The sequence below is a fragment of the Protopterus annectens genome, chromosome 3.part1 (genome assembly GCF_019279795.1).
Source record: "Protopterus annectens isolate FY-2018-M chromosome 3.part1, PAN1.0, whole genome shotgun sequence".
Lineage (NCBI taxonomy): Eukaryota > Metazoa > Chordata > Ceratodontiformes > Protopteridae > Protopterus > Protopterus annectens.
The window spans coordinates 1,332,578,478-1,332,603,538 of record NC_056732.1 but is presented as its reverse complement, the minus strand read 5'-3'; the positions used below and the strand labels follow the sequence as shown (position 1 = coordinate 1,332,603,538).

Genomic DNA, 25,061 nt, shown 5'->3' with positions numbered 1-25,061 from the left:
GGATGTTCCGAGGAAATGACTGTGCAAGAGGAGGCACATAGATTCCCCTCAGGAATCTCTCACTTTTGATACTGATTTAAATGAAACAGAAGGGTCCCCACGGTCCACCTCTGAGGATGTCTCATTTGCAGACATTTTGGAAATCCTGAAGCAAAGAGGGGACTGGCAAACCCTTACCCCTTCTGTGGATGAATCGGTATTACTGAAGGCATTTGGGGCTCAACCTTCTACCTCCTGGGTGACTCCACCCTTTGACGATCTCATGGATCTTATAGCTCGGAGGGCTTGGGAAACACCTGATACAGTGGAACCAGTCCCCCGTAAACCAAATAAATACATGACGGCTCCCCAAGACAAAGCCTATCTTACAAAAGGAGTTCCCATAAATACTATGGTGGTGGCGGCGGCCACTAAGAAAGAGATGTCTGAATCATCTTCCTCTGTCCATCCTCCTAATAAGGATTCTAGGACAATGGACAGATATGGGAAGCGCATATTTAGTTTGGCGACTTTTTCCATCCGATCGCTCAACTACCTTACGCATTTCATGCATTTACAGAGAGATCTCATTAAGGAATTAGGAGATACTCTCCAGGGACACACAAATGCTGCTGTCGCAGAGAAAGTGACAGCGCAACTTAACACCCTAAATTCCATAGTCAACTTGTCCATGAGGCTGATTTCATTCGCAGCCGAAGGATCGAGTAGAGCGGCAGCTTCAGCGATTGCCCTGAGAAGACAATCCTGGTTGTGCTTATGCTCCTTTGCGGAAGCCTTTAAGTCTTCCTTTGCCAACGCCCCCTTCGATGGTGCCTCCTTGTTTGGGCCCAAAGTAAAGGAGACTCTCACGAGGTGTGAACAAGAAGGGAAGACCCTGTCTGCCGTAGGGGTCCGTTTTTCCATTCCATCTAGACCCTACCCTAAAGGGCAATGAGGAGGAAAGATGTGGTTCTGAAAGACTCAGGGATCTTTTCAACACACCCAAAGTGACGCCCCCTCCAGAGGCAGAGGAGGGGGAAGAAATCGAAGATGCTGCCCAGCCGGCAGAGGGGGTCCGCAAAATCAGGGTGACAGAGAGACCTTCTCTGGAAAGCCCTTCCAGCACTCCTGAGTGCAGGCCCAGCTGTCCTAGTCTGGAGGCAGTCGGGGGTTGCTTGGCTTTATACCCAGAGGCCTGGCTAAATCTTACATCAGCTTACTGGGTAAAAAGCATAGTTACCAGAGGCTACAACATCCCCTTCATAAAAATGCCACCCAACTCCAAAAAACTCCCAGACATTCCACCCAGTCTGCGAGACCAAGCAACCACAGAGATAGAAAGGTTGCTCGAAAACAGAGTCATCCAACCAGTCCCAGCGGACCAAATAGGATCCGGAACTTACTCAAGGTTCTTTTTAGTTCCAAAGAAAACAGGGGACTGGAGGCCAATTTTAGACCTCAGCAAGTTAAATACCTTTGTGAAAAAGGAAAAGTTCCGGATGGTCACACTTCAGTCAATCCTCCCTTTTCTGCAAAAGGGAGACTGGATGTGCTCTATAGATCTCAAAGACGCATACTACCATATCAAAATGGCCAGGGCGTCCAGAGATCACTTGCGCTTCCGGCTGGGAGCCAGTCATTTCCAGTTTCGTGCTCTGCCCTTTAGTCTCACCTCAGCCCCCAGGGTGTTCACCAAATGCATGGCAGTAGTAGCGTCTCACTTGAGACGAAACGGATTCCGGGTGTTTCCTTATCTAGACGACTGGCTCCTTTCCGCCACCACCGAGTGTCGTCTTCTACAAGCCAGGGACTACACCATCAGTCTTTGCTCTTCACTAGACATAACGGTGAATTTTGGAAAATCTGTCTTATCGCCGTCACAGTGTATCTTATTTATAGGAGCACAGCTAGACACTTCCCTGGCTCAAGTTACTCTCCCCCCACCAAGAGTATCAGACCTCAGGCATCAAATTTTGCTCCTTCTTCACAACAAGAGAGTCCCTGCACGACAAGTATTAAGAGTGCTAGGCTTGATGGCAGCCTCCCTTCTGGTAGTTCCTTTAGGCAGGATGCACATGAGGATTCTTCAATGGATGCTATTCGCCCAGTGGTTGTATCTACAACTTCCACTATCTCACGAAATATTGATCACGAATTCTTGCAAGAAGGATCTCTTGTGGTGGATACACAGTCAAGAGCTAACACTAGGACGACCCTTTGTCTTACCCAGTCCGATAGCAACTCTAACCACGGACACTTCCCTGATAGGGTGGGGGGGATTCTTTCAGGGACAAACAGTCCAAGGTCAATGGTCCAACTTGGAGTACAATCTGCACATCAATGTTCTAGAGCTGAGGGCAGTGTTTCTAGCGTTGCAACACTTTCACAAGTCCTTACCTCGGGAAACAGTGACAGTTCAGACAGACAACATGTCAGTGGTCTGGTACATAAACAAGCAAGGGGGAACCAGATCTTACCCGTTATGCAGAGAGGCCCTCAGAATTTGGCAATGGGCAAAGTCCACTGGACGCTTTCTGATAGCAACGCACATCCCGGGGACTTCCAACGTAATCGTGGACAGGTTGAGCAGAGCCATCCTGTTCCCTCACAAGTGGTCCCTCAAACCTCAAGTGGTGGAAGAGATCTTCCACAGATCGGGCCAGCCTTGCTGCGACCTGTTTGCATCCCCATTGAATGCCAAATGCAGAAGCTACTTTGCCCTGTTACCCCCCCCCAGGGGGTGTCCCCAGGGACGCACTGGTATACGATTGGCCCCCGGGTCTCCTTTATGCTTTTCCTCCTGTTCCACTAATTCCCAGGTTTTTGCAGAAAGCCAAACATCTGGACAGGACCATAATACTGATAGCCCCATTCTGGCCTCGACAAATCTGGTTTCCTTTCCTTCAATCTCATCAAGTGGAGGAACCATGGATACTGGACCCAGAGCCAGACCTGTTGACACATTTGTCGGGAGTTCCTCACACCTTCCTCAAGTCCCTCAAACTGACAGCTTGGCTGCTCCGCTTCCCATCTTAGCCAGGTCGGAGTTACTATCCCCTGCAGTACAACAAATTATTGTATCTTCTCACAAACTATCTACAAGAAAATTGTACATCAGCAAATGGAACTGTTTTGTGCACTGGGCCTCCAAACAAGGTATAGATCCATTCAGGGCTCCAGTACACAAGATACTAGATTTCCTCACCACACTTTTTCAAGAAGGAGCATCAACATCCACTATAAGGGTTCAACTGGCCGCTATATCCAATTTTCATATTGGCCGTGAGGACGGTTCTCTTATGTCCCACAGGCTTTGTAAAGCCTTCATGAAAGGTACTTTTCACCTCCGTCCCCCCTTTCGTAATCCAATAGCCCCTTGGAATCTTAATCTCATGCTGTCACAACTCATGTTGCCCCCTTTTGAACCAGCAACCACAACTCCGTTAAAATTCCTTTCATGGAAAACACTTTTTCTGGTTGCCATCACTTCCGCCAGAAGAGTTTCAGAGTTACAGGCTCTATCTATCCGACCCCCGTACATGATTTTTCATCCAGATAGAGTGACCTTGCGCACCAATCCGTGCTTCCTTCCGAAGGTTTGTTCGATTCAGAACATCAATCAATCTATCGAACTACCTACCTTCTTTAAAAATCATTCCAATAAGCTAGAATACACATTGCACAAGTTGGATGTTCACAGACAACTAAGATTTTACTTACATAGGACAAAAGAGTACAGAAAGTCAGATCAACTATTTGTCTCATATGCTGACCAAAGAAAAGGACAGGCAGTAACAAAGGTTACCTTATCCAAATGGCTCTCAGATTGCATAAATTTGGTATATGCTGAATCCAAACAGCAACTCCCTTTCAAACCCAGAGCTCATTCTACAAGGGCGATTGCTACCTCTTCAGCCCATACTGCTCATTTGCCTTTAGATACCATTTGTGCAGCGGCAACTTGGGCAAAACCACATACTTTTATCGGCCACTACAAGCTAGACAAGAGCTCCAGGGACAGGGCGACGTTTGGTTCCACTGTACTCAGGAATGTTCTCCCTTGAGCCACCCGGGAAAAAGGAGCTAGGGATGCTACCCGTGTGTAAGAACAAACGGCGAGATTGAACAATTTCACATTAAGAAGTTATGTCTTACCATAACGATCCATGTGAATTGTTCATCTCGCCTTTGTTCTTACACCCCCCCCCCTCCATCCCCATCCTACGGTCTGGGAGAAAGGTTTTCAACTAGATTTCTTTTCAGCCTTTTCTAGGTATGGTTGGCATGTTATTGTGCATTAGTAATGGCATCTTTTATCCTCTACTTGGCAGTAGGGTTCCAGACACGTTGTAGTATCTGTTTATAAGTGCTCTAGACACAGTTCTAAAAGGGATTCTTCTGGTATAGCAAACTAGATCTGAGGGTTAGCACCGGAGGATCATGGGATATTACTGTGCCTCGAGCTTTCTCGAAGATGCGAGCTAGTGATGCGGCCGACTCGGAGCCGAGGATCGGCTCCAAACCCGTGTGTAAGAACAAAGGTGAGATGAACAATTCACATGGATCGTTAAGGTAAGACATAACTTCTTATTTTCGACATTAGGTGCATACGGAAATGTTCATTTCCGATGTTTAAATTCGAAGTTCCGTACACTTTTTTTTTTATTTTCGAATTTTTGATAGTAAACCTATATATATATATATATATATATATATATATATATATATATATATATATATATATATATATATATATGATGCTACTTTGTATGTTTTTAACACCATATTGCAATTTTACCTCAAGTGAAGTTACTTAAATGTACTGTAGAGCTTTTACTTTCCCTGACAAGAAATATAGTATCTGATGTCAATTTTCATTCATTCCTCACCTAATGGGATCGGCTCCGATTTGGCCGTTATACTAGCTCGTGGCCTCCAACAAACTCTTGAGCTCCTTCCCTACCCAAAATCCATCACCCCTAACATCTCTCAGATCTTGTTTGCCACTTTAGCATCTAGATGTGGTCGCCTTCAGCTCTTGAGTTTATAATGGGAGATGTCATTTCTTTATTTTTTCTATCTAAAAACTCCTTATAGTTCACTATTTCTTTAGTCTTTAATCTTTACTTTTAGATTTAGGTCTTTATTACTGTTCCTTTTGTTACACTTTTCAGTGTAAACTTTCCTACCATCATTGGTAGTCCCAACTTTCCTACCCTTTAACCTTTTACACTTGGTGTATTTCTTTAATTACCATAGTTGGCATTTGTTTCTCTTTACAAGTTTATTATAGTCTTGAATACCATTGCTGATATTTTACCTTTCCTTTCTTTTCTGGCAACAACAAAAAAAAAAAAAAAGAAAAAGAAAAAAAGCTCTTCTCTTCTTACAATAAAAAATCTGATGTTATTAATCTTTCCATTCATCACTGATGGGTTTGGTTCCGAGCCCTCAGAACAGAGTCGGCCTTTTTATCAAGCTCGCTCCAGCCAAAAAACTTTCGAGCTAAGTTTCTATCCAGAATGCCCTTCTCCCTGTTACCTTAAATCTTGCTTGCAGTGTTACCTTAAATCTTGTTTGCCATGTAGCCGTAAAGCCACGTTTCAGCCGAGCTCTCAGCTAAGTGGAACTTTATTTGATATTTGTGCGAAAAACTTTTGATATCTTTATTTTTTATTGAGCAAATATTATTTCTAGTGTGTTTTCTTCTGTCAGACCTTGTTTTTCATCTCTGCTCTACCCATTGTTACTGTTGGTAAACTTTCAAGTACCATTGTTGGTAAGGCCTTTCCTCCCTTACCCTTGTGGTATTCCTTCAATACCATAGCTGGTATTTTTCTTTCCTGTCTAGCCTGTTAGCATTGGTTTTTAGTAAGGTGTTTCTGTTTTCTCTCCTACATATCACTGTACTGGTACGATTGTGACTTCTTGGAACATTGTTTGACTTATTTGTTCTAACTGGGTTTACTGTTGGTCTGTGGTGTCTCTCTATCAAGATGTCGGATAAGAAAGGTACGTCAGGTTTTAAGCATTGTGCTTCATGTAATGGCAAATTACATAATAGTGATTCTCACAATGATTGTGTATACTGTTTGGGGGTGCCCCACCTTTCGGTGCAGCCTCCTTGTGACATTTGTCAGTTTCAGTCAATGCACTCTTAATGAGTGCAAAAATAAACTGATACTGAAAGGGTTATTTAAGTCTCCCTTTTCAGAGGCCATTTCTGCGAAGGAGGTCTCAATCCCTCCTACTAAAGACAAAAAGAGGTCCCATTCAGTTCCCTACTCACCATCAGGTGATCAGGGTAAGCCTGTGAAATCAAAGGCCCCAAATTTGTCTTCGGAGCATAAATCTGCCTCTATGGCTCCATCTTCTTTGGCTCCGAGCATCTCGAAACCTTCGATACCGGCGCCAGTTTCGGCACTGGTTCTGCCTCAGGCACAGATTATAGACTTCACCATGCCTATTTCGACTTCAGCACCTGTGCCCACTTTGGCTCAGGCCACACCTTCAATATCTTCATCAGCCACTTCAGCACCGAGTGTTTTACTGAGTACACTGGATGTGACCCCATTACTCCTGGTCTTGAAACTTGAGACTTCAGTGCCGGAAGACCTTGCACAATGGATGCAATACTCCCCTTCTGTAGATCTGTTTCTGAGCCAGGTGTATAGTCTGTTCATTGAACATCCTGACTCTTTGTCTGGAGTATCCACTAGATCCACCAGAAGCCTATCAGAACACAATGTGGTGCGTCTTGTGGACTAGCTGTTGTTAGCCAGGGGGATACCCACACTTTCTAAGATCATCCACCTGCAGGACTTGGGTTGGTTTCTCCACGGACTCCATCTTACACTCCTCCTTTGACAATTTCAGTTCCAAAGCCTTCTGTTTCAACATCCTTCTCAGAACCCATCACCATGGCACCTACAGTGCACCTCACTCCGGCTCTGAGTTTGTCCCTTTGGTCTTTGGTTCCTGTGGAACTGGACCTTCCTCAATCTGGGGATTGGGGGGCAGGTGCTTTGGCCCAAAGCACGGAGCCGTCTTTCTCCTCAGTTCCATCCTTGGTGCCAATAGACACGTCTGCACTGATTCTGCTTGAGGCTTCAAACGTGGGGCAGGTTCATTGGAGCGAGGTGTGACCCTGATCCCGAGGTTGTCTTTCTCGGTTCCAGGCTCCCATCCTCTTTGGGCGGACCTGCCATCCATGTGATGGAGAGGGCTCTCACTTCTGGAAGTACTCCTTTGATGTCGGAACCCTAGTTTTCACCCCTTGAGCTACAGCTGCCACAGACCACCCCCCAGGACACTGGGCAGAGAAGCCACAGGACACCCCTGTTCAGGGTACCCGCTCTTCCAAGTCCTCCTCAGAGATCCCCACTGAGGATCTACCTTGAAAGAGGGCATGGAAGAGGTAGCACATGGACTCACCCAAAGATACGAATTACAATGATGGTGATGGGTCCCCTCGGTCACCTCCTGATGATGTGTCCTTTGGACACATCCTGGAAATGCTAAAGCAGAGAGGTGACTGGAAGCCCTCCAACCCTTCATCTGAGGAGCCCGTGTTCCTGCAGGATTTTATGCTCCCAGCCTTCTACCTCTTGGGTGACCCCACCTGCTGATGAGCTCATCCAGCTCATCGTGCAGCGAGCTTGGAAGAACCCTGATTCCATTGAGGTGATCCCTCTGAGACCTGACAAAATTCTTTCCCCCTCCTGAGGAGAACCTGCATTGGTCCAAAGGGTTACCAGTCAATGCTATGGTGGTGGTGGCGGCCACGAAAAAAGACTTGGCTGAGGAAAGTCTCACTGTCCCCCTGTCCATCAGGGAGTCCCGTGTGGTGGACAGACTTGGGAAGCAAGTTTTTGCTTCAGGGACCTTTGCTATACAGTCCCTGAACTATTTTGCACATTTTATGAGGCTCCAGGGGGACTTGATCTCTGAACACTCTGGGACACTCACAGGACAGTTGTCTAATAAGGTCAGGGAGAAAGTGGCCTTGCAGCTTGCAACCCTGGAACCGAAATCCAACTCGTCCATGAGGTTGCTTTCACATGTGACCAAAGGGGCGGCTAGAGCAGCGGGTTCAGGCATTGTCATGAGGCATTATGCCTGGATGCACATTTGCAACCTTGTGGACCCCTTCATGTCTTCCTTTTTGAATGCTCACATCGAAGCATTGATGTTTTTTGGCTCCAAAGTGAAGGACATGCTAGCCAGGTGCGAACAAAATGGAAAGACCCTGTCTGCCATAGGCCTACAGATTTCTAATCCTCAAATTACCTTCTCCAGGAATCAGAGGTATGGGAAAATGTGGCACAAAAAATCTCAGGGTCCTTTCCGTGCCACATGTGATGATGATACGCCGAGGGTCAGAGGGGGTAACAATTCCAGAAGATGCCCCTACAGAGGCAGAGGGGGCCCTTGTAACCAAGGCTCCAGGGATTCCTTCTCTGGACAGCCTTACCAGCACTCCTGAGGAGCAGCCTAATTGGTTACCTCTGGAAGCAGTCGGTGGTTGTTTCTCTCTGGACCAAGCTGCCTGGCAATCTATTACGATGGATCGTTGGGTGCAGAGTATCATCACCAGAGGTTACACCATTCCCCTTTGTTGTCAACCAAATCTTCCAAGAAAGCTTCCCAATGTTACACCCAGTCAAATGGAAGAAGCAGCTTCAGAGATAATAAAGCTGTCTCAAAAAAAAGTCATCCAACCAGTCCCAACTGACCAACACGGATCCAGATTTTACTCAAGATTCTTTTTAGTGCCAAAAAAGACAGGGGACTGGAGACCCATTTTGGATCTTAGCAGCTTTGACAAGTCTTTCCCCCAAACCAAATTCTGGATGGTCACGGTTGAGTCCATTCTCCCCTTTTTAAGAGAAGGCAATTGGATGTGCTCGATAGATCTCCGGGATGCATATTACCACATCAAGATCGACAAATGCTCCAGGAGTCTGCTTCACTTCCAGCTAGGGGCCATTCATTATCAATTTCCACCCTGCTGTTCAGTCCCTCTACAACCCCCAGAGTTCACGAAATGCATGGCAGTGGTCACAGCTTACTTGAGACTACAAGAATTCCGGGTGTTTCCATATTTGGATGACTGGCTCCTCACTGTCCACACTGAGCATCTTCTGGTAACAGCACTGCATTATACTCTCTCTCTGGCAAAAATATTGGGAATAACAATATATTAGGAGAAATCAAACCTTACTCCTACACAACAAATAGAATTCATTGGAACAGTGTTCAATACCCAGTTCTGTCTAGTATCACTCCCAAATCACAGACTCCAGCGATTAAAGCTCCAGCTGTGAGTGATATGCTGTCAAACAAAAGTTTAAGCAAGGGAAGTTCTTCAATCCATAGGTTCTATGGCAGCTTCAATTCCAATAGTGCCTCTAGTGAAGTTACATATGCAGATCCTGCAATGGCTCCTTCTTTGTCAATGGTTCCCAAACTACCACCCCCTCTGTTACCAGATTCGAATAACCAACTCCTGCAAACAGGACCTCCTTTGGTGGATGAGGCCAGATGCAGAACTTTGGAGTCGCCCATTTCAATCCCTTCAGCCCAGAGCCGTGGTGACCATGGATGCTTCCCTGATCAGGTGTGGGGGGAGGGGTCATTTGCAGGGAAAGACAGTCCAAGGCACATGGTCCACCTCAGAAGCCCTCCTGCATATCAATGTTCTGGAACTGAGAACAGTGCTGTTAGCATTACAGGCCTTTCATTTGGCTCTCCTTTCCGGGACAATTGCAGTTCAGTCAGACAATATGTCAGTGGTGTGGTATATCAACAAGCAAGGAGGAACCAAGTCCTACCCCCTGTGTGGAGAAGCCATGAGAATTTGGCAGTGGAAGATAGCTTCCAACTGCTTTGTGATAGCAATGCATATCCCGGGGAGCTCCAGTGTAATTGTGGACAAACTGAGCAGATGCATCCTCCTGCCTCACGAGTGGTCCCTCAATCCCGAGGTAGCGACAGAAACCTTCAGCCATTGGGGCCAGCCTTGCTGCAATCTTTTTGCCTCCCCTTCGAACAACAAGTGCAGCAGCTACTTTGCCCTTCTTCCCCTGGTGGGGGAGTCCCTGCCGGACACTCTAATCCATGATTGGCCCACGGGACTTCTTTACACCTATCCTCCCATTCCCCTGATTCCACAATTTCTAAAGAAAGCTCTTCGGTTTAGAAGCAAGATGATCCTCCTAGCTCCGTTCTGGTCTTGACAAGTTTGGTTCCCCTTCCTTTGGCCTCACCTAGTATACCCGCCATGGATTCTGGACCCTCTCCCAGATCTGATTACTCACCCCCAAGGATTGAGCCACCCAAATCTGTCCAGTCTCAAGCTGACAGCTTGGTTTCTCCACTTCTGTTAGTTGCCAGGCAAGATAATCTCTCCTTGCCTGTTCGAGGCATCATTCTGGCCTCTCATAAACCATACACCAGAAGACTATATCATGATAAATGGAAAAGGTTCTCCATCTGGTCTAAGTATAACATGCTAGATCCATATTCAGCTCCAGTAACTGCAGTACTTCAATACTTGGCTAAGTTTTTGGTAATGGAGCCTCTGCCTCTACCATATGAGTACACCTAGCAGCAATTTCTAATTTCCACAATGGTATAGATGGTATCCCTCTTATCTCTTTACTTCTATGCAACGCCTTCCTCAAGGGAACCTCTCATATCAGGCCTCTTCTCAGACAGCCTGTGGAACCATGGAAACTCGCATTAGTCCTTCAGTCTTTGACTTAAAACCCTTTTGAACCTGCTGTGAAGTGTGACCTAAAGTTTTTGTCTTGGAAAGCTTTGTTCTTGGTAGCCATCCAGTCTGCCAGAAGGATCTTGGAGCTGCAGGCATTGTGTATCAAGAGGCTCTATCTGGTCTTCCATAAAGACAGAGTATTACTTTGGATGAATCCATTCTTCCTTCCCAAAGTTGTTTCTGAATTCTCCATTAATCAGACCATTGACCTACCACTGTTCTTTACAAATGTTTCCAATAGAGGAGAGTACTGTCTTCACTCCTTGGATGTACATAGGCAACTGAGATTTTACCTAGACAGGACCAAACCTATCAATACGTCTGAACAGCTTTTCATCTCCTTTTCTGGGCCCAGAATGGGTGATGGTTTTTCCAAGGTTACATTGCCAAAATGGCTAAGGGACTGCATACATTTCATCTATTCCGACAGAAATGAACCTATGCCAAAAGTTAAAGCTCACTCCACTAGATCTATGGCAACATCTATAGCTTTCCATTCTAGGGCTTCCATGGATGACATCTATGCAGTAGCTACTTGGGCTAAGCCTCATACCTTTATCAGTCATTACAAATTGGACTTGGTCTCCAGAAGGAGAGCTGCCTTTGGCTCAATGGTACTCAGGAATGTTCTTCCATAAGGGCTGCCCATGGACCTCAAGGTTGCTTGGGATTCTGCCCTATCAGTGATAAATGGAAAGAAGATTAACAACATCAGATAAAGAAGTTATGTTTTGCCATAACGTTCCATCTGTGTTGTTCATCTTCTTTCATTCATCACTTCCCACCCTCCGTTCCCGTCCAAAAGCTCCTGGGGGATGCTTTGGGTCCAAGTGATGTCCTAGGGTATTTGCACAGAAGTGGCTTCAGCTTTACCTCTCTTTCTCTAGCAAACTCGATCTGAGGTAACAAGCAGAAGGGCATTCTGGGTAGAAACCTAGCTCAAGAGTTTTTTTGGCTGGCGCGAGCTTGGTAAAAAGGCTGACTCAGTTCCGAGGGCTCGGAACTGAACCCATCAGTGATGAATGAAAGAAGATGAACAACACAGATGGGACGTTGTGGTAAGACATAACTTCTTTTATTCCCTTTAAAATGTCTGAGAAAGGTACAGGATTTAAAAAATGTGAAAAGTGTGGGCACAAACTGCGTTACTGCAATGCCCACAGCCTTTATGCTTATTGCTTAGGTCCAGAAAATTTACAACAGGATTGCAGTATCTGTTGTGGGTTCAATCTCTGAACACTTACTGACAGGAAGAACAAATTGATTTAAAAGGTTTGCTGACAACTACTTTTTCTGAGGCCATTGCTGGTGTTCAATTCCCCAAACAAAGATCCAAAGACACTTAAAAGGTCGAATTCCTCGGATTCTCTGGCCTGTACTTCATCGTAACTGAACAAAAAAAAAAGAGAGAAAAATTGGATCTGAAGTTAATTATGATCTGACCATCATCAGATCTGATCAAACCTATTTTACATCCTACATCCTCGAATCTGAAACCTTTACCAAGGGCTACTTTTTCTCCAAGTCTGGATACAGTCCCATCTAGAGTACCTCTCCCTTTTTAGAGAGGCACTTTAAATCGCCATCCCTGGTATCTTCTTGCTCCTCCAAGAGTCTCACAGAAGCAGATGTGGAGAGGATGATGAGGAAATTCTTTATGAAGCAAATTCAGGTGGGAGTTCTCATAGTTTTTGCCCCTTCAGGTCAGGAAGTCCAACCATCTATTACTTCCCCCATAACAGGGCCTTCTGTAATCCAACCTGTGGTTTTAGAATCCTCAGATCCTAGTGTTCCAGGTCCATCTGGCTCAGATCTGATGAGAGCACTATCTTCGGATCCGAATACTGCTCTGAGTGCACCAGCTCCAATATCCTTGGAGTCGGATGACTGCTGGTGCTGAAGCATCCCTGTTGGATCTGAGAGGGTGAAGTCTACTCTGAGGTTTTCAGAGCTGTCCCTTCCTCTTGGACCTTCATCATTGAACAGCTCAGCTCCGACTTCCAACTCAGGTGGATTGCTCTTGGGCCAGAGGGAGGTGACGAGCAAGAAACTTGCTTTCTTGGCTCTGTTGTCTTCCTTCCCACCAGAGTGATCTATTTTTGAGGTTGTGAAGAGAGTGTTCTTTGCTCTGGCAGGTCAGATGGGTCCTTCCCCCTTGGATCCACCCTTTACTTCTCAGATGGCTTTACACCATGATCCTGAACTCTCTCCTTCACAGGGACAGGCAGTTCAAAGCTGTCAGACTACCCACCTTAGTCTCTTCTGATACTTCAATGGACCATCCCAATGAGGAAGTCCCTAGGAAGAGAAAGTGCAAAAGGAGGCACTTGGACTCTCCTCAAGAGTCAGTCACTGAGGATACTTATTTTGATGAAGGAGTGGAGTCTCCAACATCACCACCTGCCGATGCCTTATTTGGAAACATTCTTGAGATCCTTAAGCAGAAGGATGATTGGTCTTTCCAAGATCCTTCTCTGGAGTAATCAGAATTTCTGGAAGCCTTTGAGACTGGCATGTCTACCTCTTGGGGTACTCTGCCCACCAATGAACTCATTAATTTGATTTCTAAGTAGGCGTGAAAGGAGTCTGATATGATTGAGACAATCCCTAAGAGACCAGACTGGATTATGCCTCCACCAGTAGGCAGGGAACATTGGAGTAAAGTGGTGTCAGTAGATGCCATGATCATGGCCACAGCTACAAAAAAGGAACTTGCAGAACAGAGTCCAATAGACAGTCTAAGGCAATAAACAGATTGGGGGAGTATGTTTATGCTTCAGCAACTTTTGCACTCAGATTGCTGAACTATTTGACACATCTTATGAGGCTTCAAAGATATTTGATTAAAGAGCTATCAAAATCTCTTCCCTGAACCAAAACTACCGAGGCTCAATCTTCGGTAGTCTCTCAGTTGGCAACCCTACAGGCTATGTCTAATTTATTCATGAGGCTTATCTCACACACTGCAGAGGGTGCCTCAAAGGCTTTGGGTTCAGTTTATTCCATCAGGGGACATGCCTGGATGTGCCTGTATGATTCTGTGGAGCCCTTCAAGTCATCATTCATCAATGCTCCCTTTGAAGGCACTTCTTTGTTTGGCCCCACATTAAAGGACACACTCTCCATGTGTGAGAAAGATGGAAAGACCCTCTCTGCAGTGGGCATGCATTTTTTGACCCTTAAAAGGACCTTTTTGAGGAATCAAAGTGGTGGTCAAAAAATGTAGTTCAGAAAATCTCAGGGTCTTATCTAGGACACACATGGAAGTAGTTCCCCTAGAGGCAGAGGGGGGAGAGATAATGGAAGGTGATGTTCCCGTGGCAGATGAGGCCCACAAAACCAGGGGTCTAGTGATTCCTTTCCCGACAGACCCTTTCAGTACTCCTGAATGGAGACCAAATTGCTCACTTGTCTCTGCACCTGAGAACCTGGCTAGATATAAAAAAGACAGTTGGATGCAGAGAATTATTTCTAGAGGTTATATAATTCCCTTTTCCCTACCTCCTCCATTGTCAAAAATATTTCCCAATGCCCCAACCAATCAGAAGAAAGCAACAGCACTAGAAATACAAAAGCTGTTAGAAAAAAAGAGTCATCGAAGAGGTCCCAACAGACCAAATAGAATCCGGAAGTTACTCAAGATTCTTTTTAATGCCAAAGAAAACAGGGTTGTTGTGTCTTTCGGCTTTTCCCGATTAGGGGTTGCCACAGCGGAACTCCGGTCCGCTAATGATTGGTAGTTGATTTTACGTGCCAAGTTACCAGCCCTGATGCACAACCTTCAACGAAGGTACACCCATTCACGCAAGTCTCCATGCAGAAGACGCTCTAGCTGAGAATCAAACTGGACAGCGTCTTACTGTGAGGCGACAACACTACCGCAGCACCACCACCGCAGGGTACTGGAGACTAATTTTAGATCTCAGTTACAGTGTATTGAACAAGTTGGTTTCACAAACAAAGCTCCATATGGTCACAGTTCACTCCATTATGCTGATTCTGGGCAAAGATGACTGGATGTGCTCAGTAGATCTTTAGGACGCGTACTATCATATAAAGATGAATAGATGATCCAGAAGGTACTTATGCTTCTGGTTGGGAGCCAGTCACTATCAGTTCAGAGCACTGCCCTTTTGCCTCACCACAGCCCCCAGGGTGTTCACCAAGTGTATGGCAGTGGTAGCAGCTCACTTGACACTGCAAGGATTCCAGGTGTTTCCATATTTAGATGATTGACACATTACCACCCGAACAGGCATTGACTGATAGAGGCTCGAAATCAGGTGTTACAGACCTGTTCACATCTCAGAATAACCATAAATTACAGCAAGTCTCATTTACAACCAACCCAGGTATTGGCATTCATAGGAGCAGTGATCAACACAGTATCTATGGTAGCTGCTCTTCCAATATCATGAGTGCAAGCAATAAGGATGCAGGTCAGGAAAATAATTTGCAATACCAGAATTTCAGCCTTTTTGATTCTGCAAGCCCTGGGATCAATGTCAGCAGCAATAGTTTTAGTTTCTTTAGCAAGATTCCTCATGAGGATTCTACAGTGGATGCTAGGTACACATGGTCAGTGCTTTTTCAACCCATGTCAGTGAAGAAAAGAATAACCCAGGTATACAAATGATACCTTTCCTGGTGGATGCAGTCACAACAGCTTTGACAAAGTTGCCCTTTCATCCTCCCTCAATCAAAGGCCATACTGACCATAGATGCTTATCAGATTGGGCGGGGGGGGGGGGGGGCATTTCCAGGGAAAAACAGTCCATGGCACTTGGTCACCAGAAGAGGCCAACTTGCATATCAATGTACTGGAGATGACATCAGTGCTTTTGGTGTTGCAGGCATTTCAAGACTCTCTCCCTCTTGGGACAATTGCAGTCCATGCAGATAACATGTCTGTAGTTTGGTACATCAACAAACAAGGGGGAACCAGATCTTATCCCCTGTGTCATGAAGCCCTCAGTGTGTGGCAGTGGGTAATATCTTCCAACTGCTTTCTAATAGCAAGGCATATTCCAGGGAAGTCCATCTTGATAGCAGATAAATTGAGCAGGTCCATCTTACTACCTCACGAGTGGTCTCTCAACAACAAAGTAACGGATATGATTTTGAGTCAGCGGGGCGAGCCTTGCTATGAACTTTTTGCATCTCCCCTAAATGACAAGTACAGTAGCTTTTTTGCCCTGATCCCCCCACCGGGGGATTCACAGAGGGATGTTCTTCGCCACAATTGGCTCCCAGGTCTTTTACGTACTTATCCTCCAACTCCTCTAATTTCCAAATTCCTTCAGAAAGCAGCCTGGTTAATGAGCAAAGTCATCCTCATTGCAACGTACTAGCCTCATCAGGTTTGGTTCTCCTTCCTTTGGCCTTATCTACTATATCCACTTTGGATTCTGGATCCATTTCTAGACTTTCTGTCACCCTGACAGGCATGGTTCAACTGGATATCTCAAATCTCAAACAACGTGGTTTCTCCAGTTCCCTTAATAGCCAGGCAACCAGCACTCACTTCTCCTATATGTTCCATACTTTTATCTTCCCATAAACCTTCTATGAAGAAATTCTACAGGAGTAAATGGAAAACGTTTGTTTATTGGGCAGAGCAGAATCAGATCAAGCCCTTCTTGGCCCCAATTTATTCTGTTCTAGAATTTTTAGCAAGTTTATTTAATGTGGGTGCTTGTTCATCAACTATTAAAGTACAACTTGCAGCAATCTCTAACTTTCATGTATGATTTCAAAATTCTTCACTGGCCTCATCTAAACCATGCAAAGCCTTTTTGAAAGGTACTTTTCTGCTAAGACCCCCTTCTAGAGATCACATACCACCATGGAATTTACATTTGGTTCTGCAAACCTTAATTCATTCTCCCTTTGAACCTGCAGTCAAATGTGATTTTAAATTTTTGACCTGGAAAGCTATCTTTTTAGTCACATTTACATCTCCTAGAAGAATTTCAGAACTTCAAGCATTATCTTCTAAACCTCCATATTTGATTTTTAATAAGGATAGGGTCACTTTATGTACCAATGCTTCCTTCCTTCCTAAGGTGGTGTCAGAATCCAACATTACCCAATCCATTAACTTGCCAGTATTCTTCCCAAAATTTACAAATAAAGGGGAATATGTGCTTCACTTGTTGAATGTTCATAGACAATTACATTTCTACCCACACAGAACAAATGAAATTAGAAAGTCAGATCAACTATTTGTTTCGTTTGAACATAATAAGTTGGGTGTGTCAGTCACAAAGGTAACTCTAGCCAGATGGCTGACAGATTGCATTTCATTTGTCTATAACAAACAGAATCTCCCCTTACCAAAACCATTAAAGGCTCATTCAACCAGATCTTTGGCAACTTCTGCTGTATTCCAGTCTAAAGCTTCTATGGATGATATATGTGTGGCTGCAACTTGGTCAAATCCTCATACTTTTATTACTCATTACAAATTAGATCTGGTCTCGAGGGGAAGAGCAGCTTTTGGCTCAACCATACACAGTAATATCCTTCCTTAGAGTCGACCCAGGAATTTAGGTAGCTGGGGACTCTGTCCCATTAGTTGAGGAATGAATGAAAATTGACAATATCAGATAAAGAAGTTATGTATTTGCCATAAAGTTCCATCTGTGTTGTCCACCATCCACCACCAGTTTTTCATAACTGACTTCTGGAGGAATGAGACATTTCAGGACACCTGTGTCCTTTGTGTTGAACTTCAGTTATGATATTTCTTTTATAGTCTTCTTGTCAAGCTGCGAACAAGATCCGAGAGATGTTAGGGGTAGTGAATTATGGGCAGGGAAGGAGGTTGAGAGTTTGTTGGAGGCCATGAGCTAGTATAATGGCTGAGTCAGATCCATTAGTTGAGGAAGAATGAAAATGGACAACACAGACAGAACGTTATGGTAATTACATAACTTCTTTTTTGAGGATATTAGAGCTAGATTTACTTCATAGCATTGCATCCCAGCAAACCAAATATAGACACAAAGAAGCCAGTACGTGGCAATCAAAGTCTTTATAATTGTAGCAGCAGCTGAACAGCAGCCAACATTATGTGATATCCCACATTTATACCTTGCCATATGGGACACTTAACACTGACTGCACAATGCATTACATTCGTTCAGTTTTCTTATACTTGTACAGGGCTACTTAGAGTGCCAGATCCTACCACACATTCAGTGGCTTTAAGAAGAGAACTCTTTTTGTAAGGGACACAGGCCCATTATAGGGGACAGAGTTGCACATATACACACAGACATAGACAGACACTGACACAAACACACACACACACACACACACACACACACACACACACACACACACACACACACACACACACACCACATGCTAACAGATTTATACAACAGCTGCAGACAGTATAACATGCACACAAAATGACACGTAAACAGACAACATTCATAGTCTGCCTACCTCAGGTGCTGTCAAAGATTAAAGGTAAATAGAGTAGAGATGCATTACAGATCATGACACCATTCTGACCAACAACTGTGTCTGATAGCAGACTACACAGGCATATGCCATGCATAGACACTCTGACAGTCACATGCAAATGAGTGCGTGCGCGCATACGTACACACACAAACACACGTGTGCGAGCACGCACACATGCACACACACAAACATAGTGCAAGTTGGTAGGGTGCCTCACTGAGCATTACAATGCTCCTCCAGTCGAATCATTTATAGGTATACACATTCCCATGTAAGAGACATCATGCTTATGCTAATGTGCAACCTGACTTGGCTCATCTGTGCAGCATGAGTTGCACTGCTGTGCTTATATCTATGAATCTCAACCTTTGTTTTTTCCAGCACATTTCCATTATAGTTCCTTTTCATGAATCCTTCTTAAAACTGTTTAAATGTTTAAATCTGTTTCTCTTCTGTTTAGGTCCAGTTTGTATTAGCAACAATTTTTGGCATTTACTGTCTTCAACATCTTGTTCTCCCTGGAGGTTCACAGCTATCGTTGCCAATTTATTTGCATCACACATTATTTCTCCTGGTACTTACAGCACTTTAAAACTCTGTCTTCTGCTGAGTCTTGTGCAGACATGTGAAGAAGAGACAAAGACTGTAGAAAATCTACACCTTTTGATTATGGCAAATGACATGCTGATAATAGATAGGTAAGATTTAGTAGCTGTAATAAAATTAAATAATCTGATTGCTTGCTTAAAGGGTCCAGTTCTAGGTAAGGTTTAGTAACTCTAATAAAATTTAATTTGATTGCATCTCTAAAGGTTCAGGTTTATTCAAAACAGTTATTTCAACATTTTTCACCATTGTATAATAACATTTTACAGCTTTATACATACAAAGATAAAAAAGAAAAAAAATCAACTTCATTTATAAACTATATTTTCTGTATACCTCACTCTGATGTTCTTCATAAGATTACTGTTGTAGTAGCCATTACATATGGGATGTATTTTGATTTCTGTCACAGATTCTGTACATCTAGCCAGTCTATAAAGCTTCAGGCACCTTCACCTTGTGCCATACATTCATACATTTGCCCGTAACATGAGTGGATGTGCCAGTATAAGAGGAAGGTAAGGACATGCCAAAAATCAGAAGTTTCTTGTCATTAGTCTGTGTATGCAGACTCTCATCAGTATTGAATCTGGCATTTCCATATGGCTGGCTTGAGCTCAGTGTCTTCATTTGTATAAGTACTGCATTGAGGGCCATTCCTTTCTCTTGTAAACTCTTTGTCAGAAATCGTATGTCTGTCAGAAAGAAAAGTGTGAGTATGGACACCAAAAAACATGCAAAGACTCACACTCCTGATTCTTGTGCTGTTTAGGGGTTGAACAAAATGTTAAATTGTATTCAGTTTGTCAGTCATTTATCTCTAGACTTGTGGGAGCAGGTTAAACTCCCTCCACATGTACCTAGAAAATGGAACTTGACATGATATGATCCTCCTCTGCTATGGGCCTTCCTCCTCAGGTTAAAAGAAGCAACAGGTGTTGAGAGAGGTAACTGCCAAAAGCTGTTTGTCCTCCTCTGTCATACAGTCTGTGACTGACAACTCTTCTGAGGTGCATTTGCACCTCCAGACTGTCAGTTGGCTTCTTCTTAGTCCACTTGTGTGACTCTCTTGGAGGCTGCTATGACCCAGGATATCTGCATGCCTAATCAGATCCTGCTCTCATCTGAGCCAGCCTGGAAGGGAGAATCAAGGATTAGTTTATCAGAGGGTGAGGGAGGTATTCACCAGGTATTTTGTAAGGAAGGGGATCAAAGTCTTGTTCATGGAGGGCAGACCTATGGTTTCCACTGGAACCCTGGTTCATAGGTTCATACTAGGCTAACTGCCCTTGTAAGTCATTTTAAGCCTAGCCAATTACCCCATGTGAGACTCAAACCCTGCAACTTGTGTCTGTAAGGTAAATACCTTAAGCATTAAGCCAACCTCCCACCCTTCAACCCCAAAGGACATACATCTGGTCACCCAACGAAATATACACAAAAAAACAAACATATATCCCACCACTATCCTTTCCTGTTAGAAAAAGCAAAGAAAGTGGGTTTTCCTTCTCTGTTTCTAGCCCTGATAAGAGTAAGAGAATATCTTCTTTTTCTGATGAAGAAGATTTCTTAGAGTCTGACAATGAAGGGCTTGATTATGCTTCCTGTTTTTTTTTCTTCTCCTACTGGATGTGAATTTGAGGCAGAAGACTCACTATCCTCTGATGGCTGTAATGAAGAAATTTCATTTGGTGACAGAATAACTAAAATTACTTTTTTTAATGAGAGTGTAAAGAGGTTTCTGACTCCCATTATAGGTGCTATGAATGGACATCCCTAAGCCTGTTACTCTACCTCCAGTTCTGGTGGTGCTGTAAGATGCCTTTTCTTTTGCTTCTATGTCGCCAGGTTATCGTCCTTAAAAAGCCAGACTGGTAATATAATGTTCCTGATTTGCACAGGTACCTGTATAAAAAACCTCCTGCTGACCCTGCTATTATGTCTTTGGATGGTGACAAAGATACAGATCCATTCTGTCTTCTAACCTGATCCCTGATGATGAAGTCTGAATGGTAATTGATAGATATTGCAAAAAGGTATATATTTCTGCCACCTTAGTATTTAGAATCATAGACTGTCAAACCCATATGTCCAAGTTAATTTTATCTATTTTGAGCATGAATGGTAATTGATAGATATTGCAAAAAGGTATATATTTCTGCCACCTTAGTATTTAGAATCTTAGACTGTCAGACCCATATGTCCAAGTTAATTTTATCTATTTTGAGCAAATGGGGCAAACCTTAGCCAATCTCCTTAATTCTGATTTGAAATTCAGTATTAAGTACATGTTTAACTCTGCCTCTCAGGTAGCTAAATACACAATTAAATGTGGCTGTAATGGTGTGGGTGCTGTCTCTAGGGCTATCACAAATGGGATATTTATGAGAAGGTATGCGCGGTTAAAGCTGCAGTCCTTCCTGGAGGATGTGAAAGCACAATTATTAAATGCCTCCCTGGACAAAGACTTTCTATTTAATAAAACTTCTGCTGAAGTTTTCAAAAATTTAGAAGAGAGTGGTAAACTCATGCAGGGAGGTAAACAACTATTTTATCTCTAGTTTTTTTTTTTTTTTTTTTAATTTTAATGGAACTGTCTTTGCAATCCAGATCCATTTTTTGTAAACCCTTCAAATCTGGCCAGCAAAAATCTAGAAAAGTGCAGTTCAAAAGGAAATGGCAAGGTTACTGTAAAAAGAAATCTAATAGATCTCAAGGATCCAACCCCCCCAAAAAAAACAACTTCTGACTATCCTTATCATCTATCCCTTCTTGCCCCTTTCTATCCAGGCCTTTCTCAAAAACTTGCAGGGAATCTTCCCCATGCTTTCAAGCATGGAAATTAATAACTACACACTCTTGAGTATTGAAAGTTGAAAAGCACCAACACCATTGCATTAGGTACTCCTTATCCCCCAAATGACCAGCTCCATCTTATGTTTCTGATTATTGCAGATTTACTTCTGCAGGGAGTCATGGCCCTGTCCTTTCAGAGCAACTGGAGCAAGGATTTTAATCAAGACTTTTCCAGTCTGCAGGAAAGAAGAAACCTGGAGGCCAACTTTAGATCTATCCACTCTAAACAAATTTCTCCTCACTGGAAGGTCCAAAATGTTGACTCTTCAAATTCATTTTCCCTCTCTTCTTTCCCCTCAAGGCTTTTTGTTCACTTTAGACCTAAAAGATACTTGTTTACATAATCCCATTCACAACAAGCACAGATCATTTTTAAGATTCCTTGTACTGAGATTACATTTCCAGTTTACTTCTTTGCCCTTTGATATTTCCACTACAATATGAGTGTTAACGAAATATCTTGCACCAATCATAGCCTTTTGCAGGCTTGATGAATGCATGATATCAGCCTCAACCAGTTCTGACACTCTTAACATCTCTATAGTTCGCTATGAATCATTTCCACACTTTTGGTTTCACTCTGAATCTAAAAATGTGATCTCTTTTTACATTTCTATCAATGGACAGTGTGTACTGCAGGTGAAATGTTCACCATTCTCACTGCTGCATTAGCCTATGGGTTATACACTGCCAAGAGATTCTTGTGGATCAGCAGTTGTCCTAAAGCTTCCAGTCAGACAGATAAGATCTCTTTGAGGACCCTTCCAAACTATTTTTTTTATGATTGTAAGGGTATATTATATTTTTTACTTAATTTCTGTGAGAACTGTGGTATTTCACTGTAAGAAAACTCTTCTTTCAGGAACATCTGTGATGTTTCTTGAATAAAGTTATTTCAGTCTAGGAATTGCTTTCTAGGAACCTATTGTGTATTTTAAGCTAAGTGGCTTTTTTGCACTGAATTCTCTTCCATTTCAAAATTTTATAGACTGGATAATGTGTTTTTGGGTAGGAGACTGGGTGTATTACATTTGAAATTCTTTTGTACATTTGAGACAGTTGATTTAATTTTATTTTTCTAGTAGTTTACTTTGGGGAAAATGGTTCTGTTTTTTTTTTTTTGGCTGGATTAGTTTGTTTGCTACTTTTGTAACTTAGTGTTGAGATTTTGAATTTTGGGAAAGATTGGGTAAAATAAGTGACAATTTACCTTCCCACCGATGCCTTATAGTGTAATAAGACATCGTCCCCAGCTACAGCATGGATACTTTTCCCAGTCTGGTTGTTCCTTCCAACAATGTACCTAAAAAGAAAAACAAAAATCAAAGCACAAGCCCTTGAATATAGTGCAAGATCAGTCTGTGCCTCAGCTGATTGCAGGTGACTCTGCAGTAGCCACTGCTGGTTCCTCAGATTACTTACTGGTTTCTTCATTCTCTCTATTGTAGCTTTGCCAGCTATTATGGATCGGGGAGAGTCAGATGCATCCTCTTTAGCTGTTACATTGTCCAGTTTAGGCATGGGAGAACCATCCATTTTAGTTACAGGCTGGCTGGGGAAAGATACCTCTTGCTCCGGATGATATGTTTTTCCTTTCATAGTCTTTATCTACTGATGTCCCAAGGAAAAAATGGATCAGAAAATTAATCATTGTGACCACAAGGAAATTGCATCCATAGTTAAAATGATGAGATTACTTTAGCTATCAGTTTGTTGTAGGCATTTAATCCTCTGTGCTTGGTGCCTCTGGCTATTCCTTATTCTTGTACTCATAAAGATGAGGATGTTTGGTCAGAGGGTTCTGATTTAGACAGAGACAGAGTAATATCATCACCTGAGAGGTCCATAGCCCAAGACTCTGATACTTTATTCAGTGAGTTTGAGTTTGAACATTTGGAGACTTTTTCCTTTTCTGAGACTGTCTCCAGACTGACGGATATATTTGCTTGGGAATAGGTGGATGCTCCCCTGAGTTGTGCAGATATGATTTATTAGAACAAGAGGCCCTGCATACTGCACTTATTCTTCCTATTCTGCCAGCTTGGAGGGTGCTTTTAATGCTGCCTACAGTGTTTCTGACTCTCAACTATCTGTATTTAGAAACGGAGATAAATTGTATAAAGTCACTCAATCTAACAAATTTCTTCTTTCTTGTCTTAGAACAGACCCAGCTGCTATTTCTACCACTGCTCCTAATGTGAACAGGTGCCTTACCACCCCCAACCCAGTTCCTAGGGATAGAGAGAGTAAACTTCTGGACAGAGTGGGTAAAATAATTTTTTCTTCCTCTACTTTGAACTTTAGAATTATCAGTTACCAGGGCTACAAGTGGAAGTTTAGGCTTAACTGTGCCAATAGTTTGAGAGAATTTTCTGTTTCTCAGTCTCCTGCAGGGAGTCTTAGTTGAATCAGATAATGGCTAACTTGTCACAGGTTTCTAAACATGCTTTAAAAAAGTCTGTGCAATTGTTCTGACACTATATCTAGGGCTTTTGCTTCTGCCATAGTCTTGAGATTTGTTTGGGTACAGAACCAGATGTTTTCAGATGACTTAAAGTCAGAAATCTGAACTCACCTCTAGATAGGGAGGTTTTATTTAGGTTCAAACAATGGGATGAGAGAGGTAAATTAATTCAAGGGAGTTCTAGGTTTTTTTAGTTCTTTTCCTCTAAATCCTTGACTCAATCAATATAAAAAAGTGGGGCCTCCTTCCAACAGACAGGCTCCTAAGAAGAGAAAAAAGGAAAGTTCTAATGAAAACTCCCAAAAGAAAGGACCCTTTCCAAAAAAGAGTTAGGTGCTTTCCTTAGAATGACTATGCCATGAGCCAGTTCATCTTCCTTCCCCTTCCTACTCCACCATCTCTTCCACTTTCAACAAAATTGAATTTAAATGCTCCCTTCTGAAATCAGATTGTTTCAGAGAAATGGGTGTTAAAGATTATTCAGGAGGGTTGCAGCTGGCAATAGTTGGAAAAGTGTTCTCCTTTCAAGAGGACCCCCCCCCCCAAGTCAAACAGAACTGTTTCCTCCAGTACTCAAACATTTGTTAGATGCAGGAGTCATAGATCTTATTCTTGCAAATCAAAGAGGAAAGGGCTATTTCTCCTGGTACTTTCAGCTTTTGTTTCTGGTTAAAAAGGAGTACTTTTGGCGGCCAGTGGTGGATCTGTTTTATCTCACTCTTTCTATAAAAATACCAAGGTTCAAGATGCTAACCCTTCAAACGGTGTTAGCTGTGATTCCATATCATAACCTTATGGTGACCTTTGATCTCAAAGCTGCTTACATCACATGCCAGTAGCAAGCAACTTCAAGAGACTTTTAAGATTTTTTTGTTTCTGGGTCACATTACCTGTTTTCTGTAT

General features: G+C 43.1%; 1 protein-coding gene across 1 annotated transcript in view; it reads left to right on the top strand.

Annotated features, from left to right (window-relative positions):
• The window catches only part of MCMDC2 (minichromosome maintenance domain containing 2), a gene marked incomplete at its 5' end in the record, with an annotated part of 2,309,393 nt that overhangs the window by 1,084,128 nt on the left and 1,200,204 nt on the right, over positions 1-25,061 (top strand). The window contains 1 exon segment of the mRNA XM_044067368.1: positions 18,693-18,930. Within this exon segment, the coding sequence (XP_043923303.1) occupies positions 18,693-18,930 (238 nt within the window).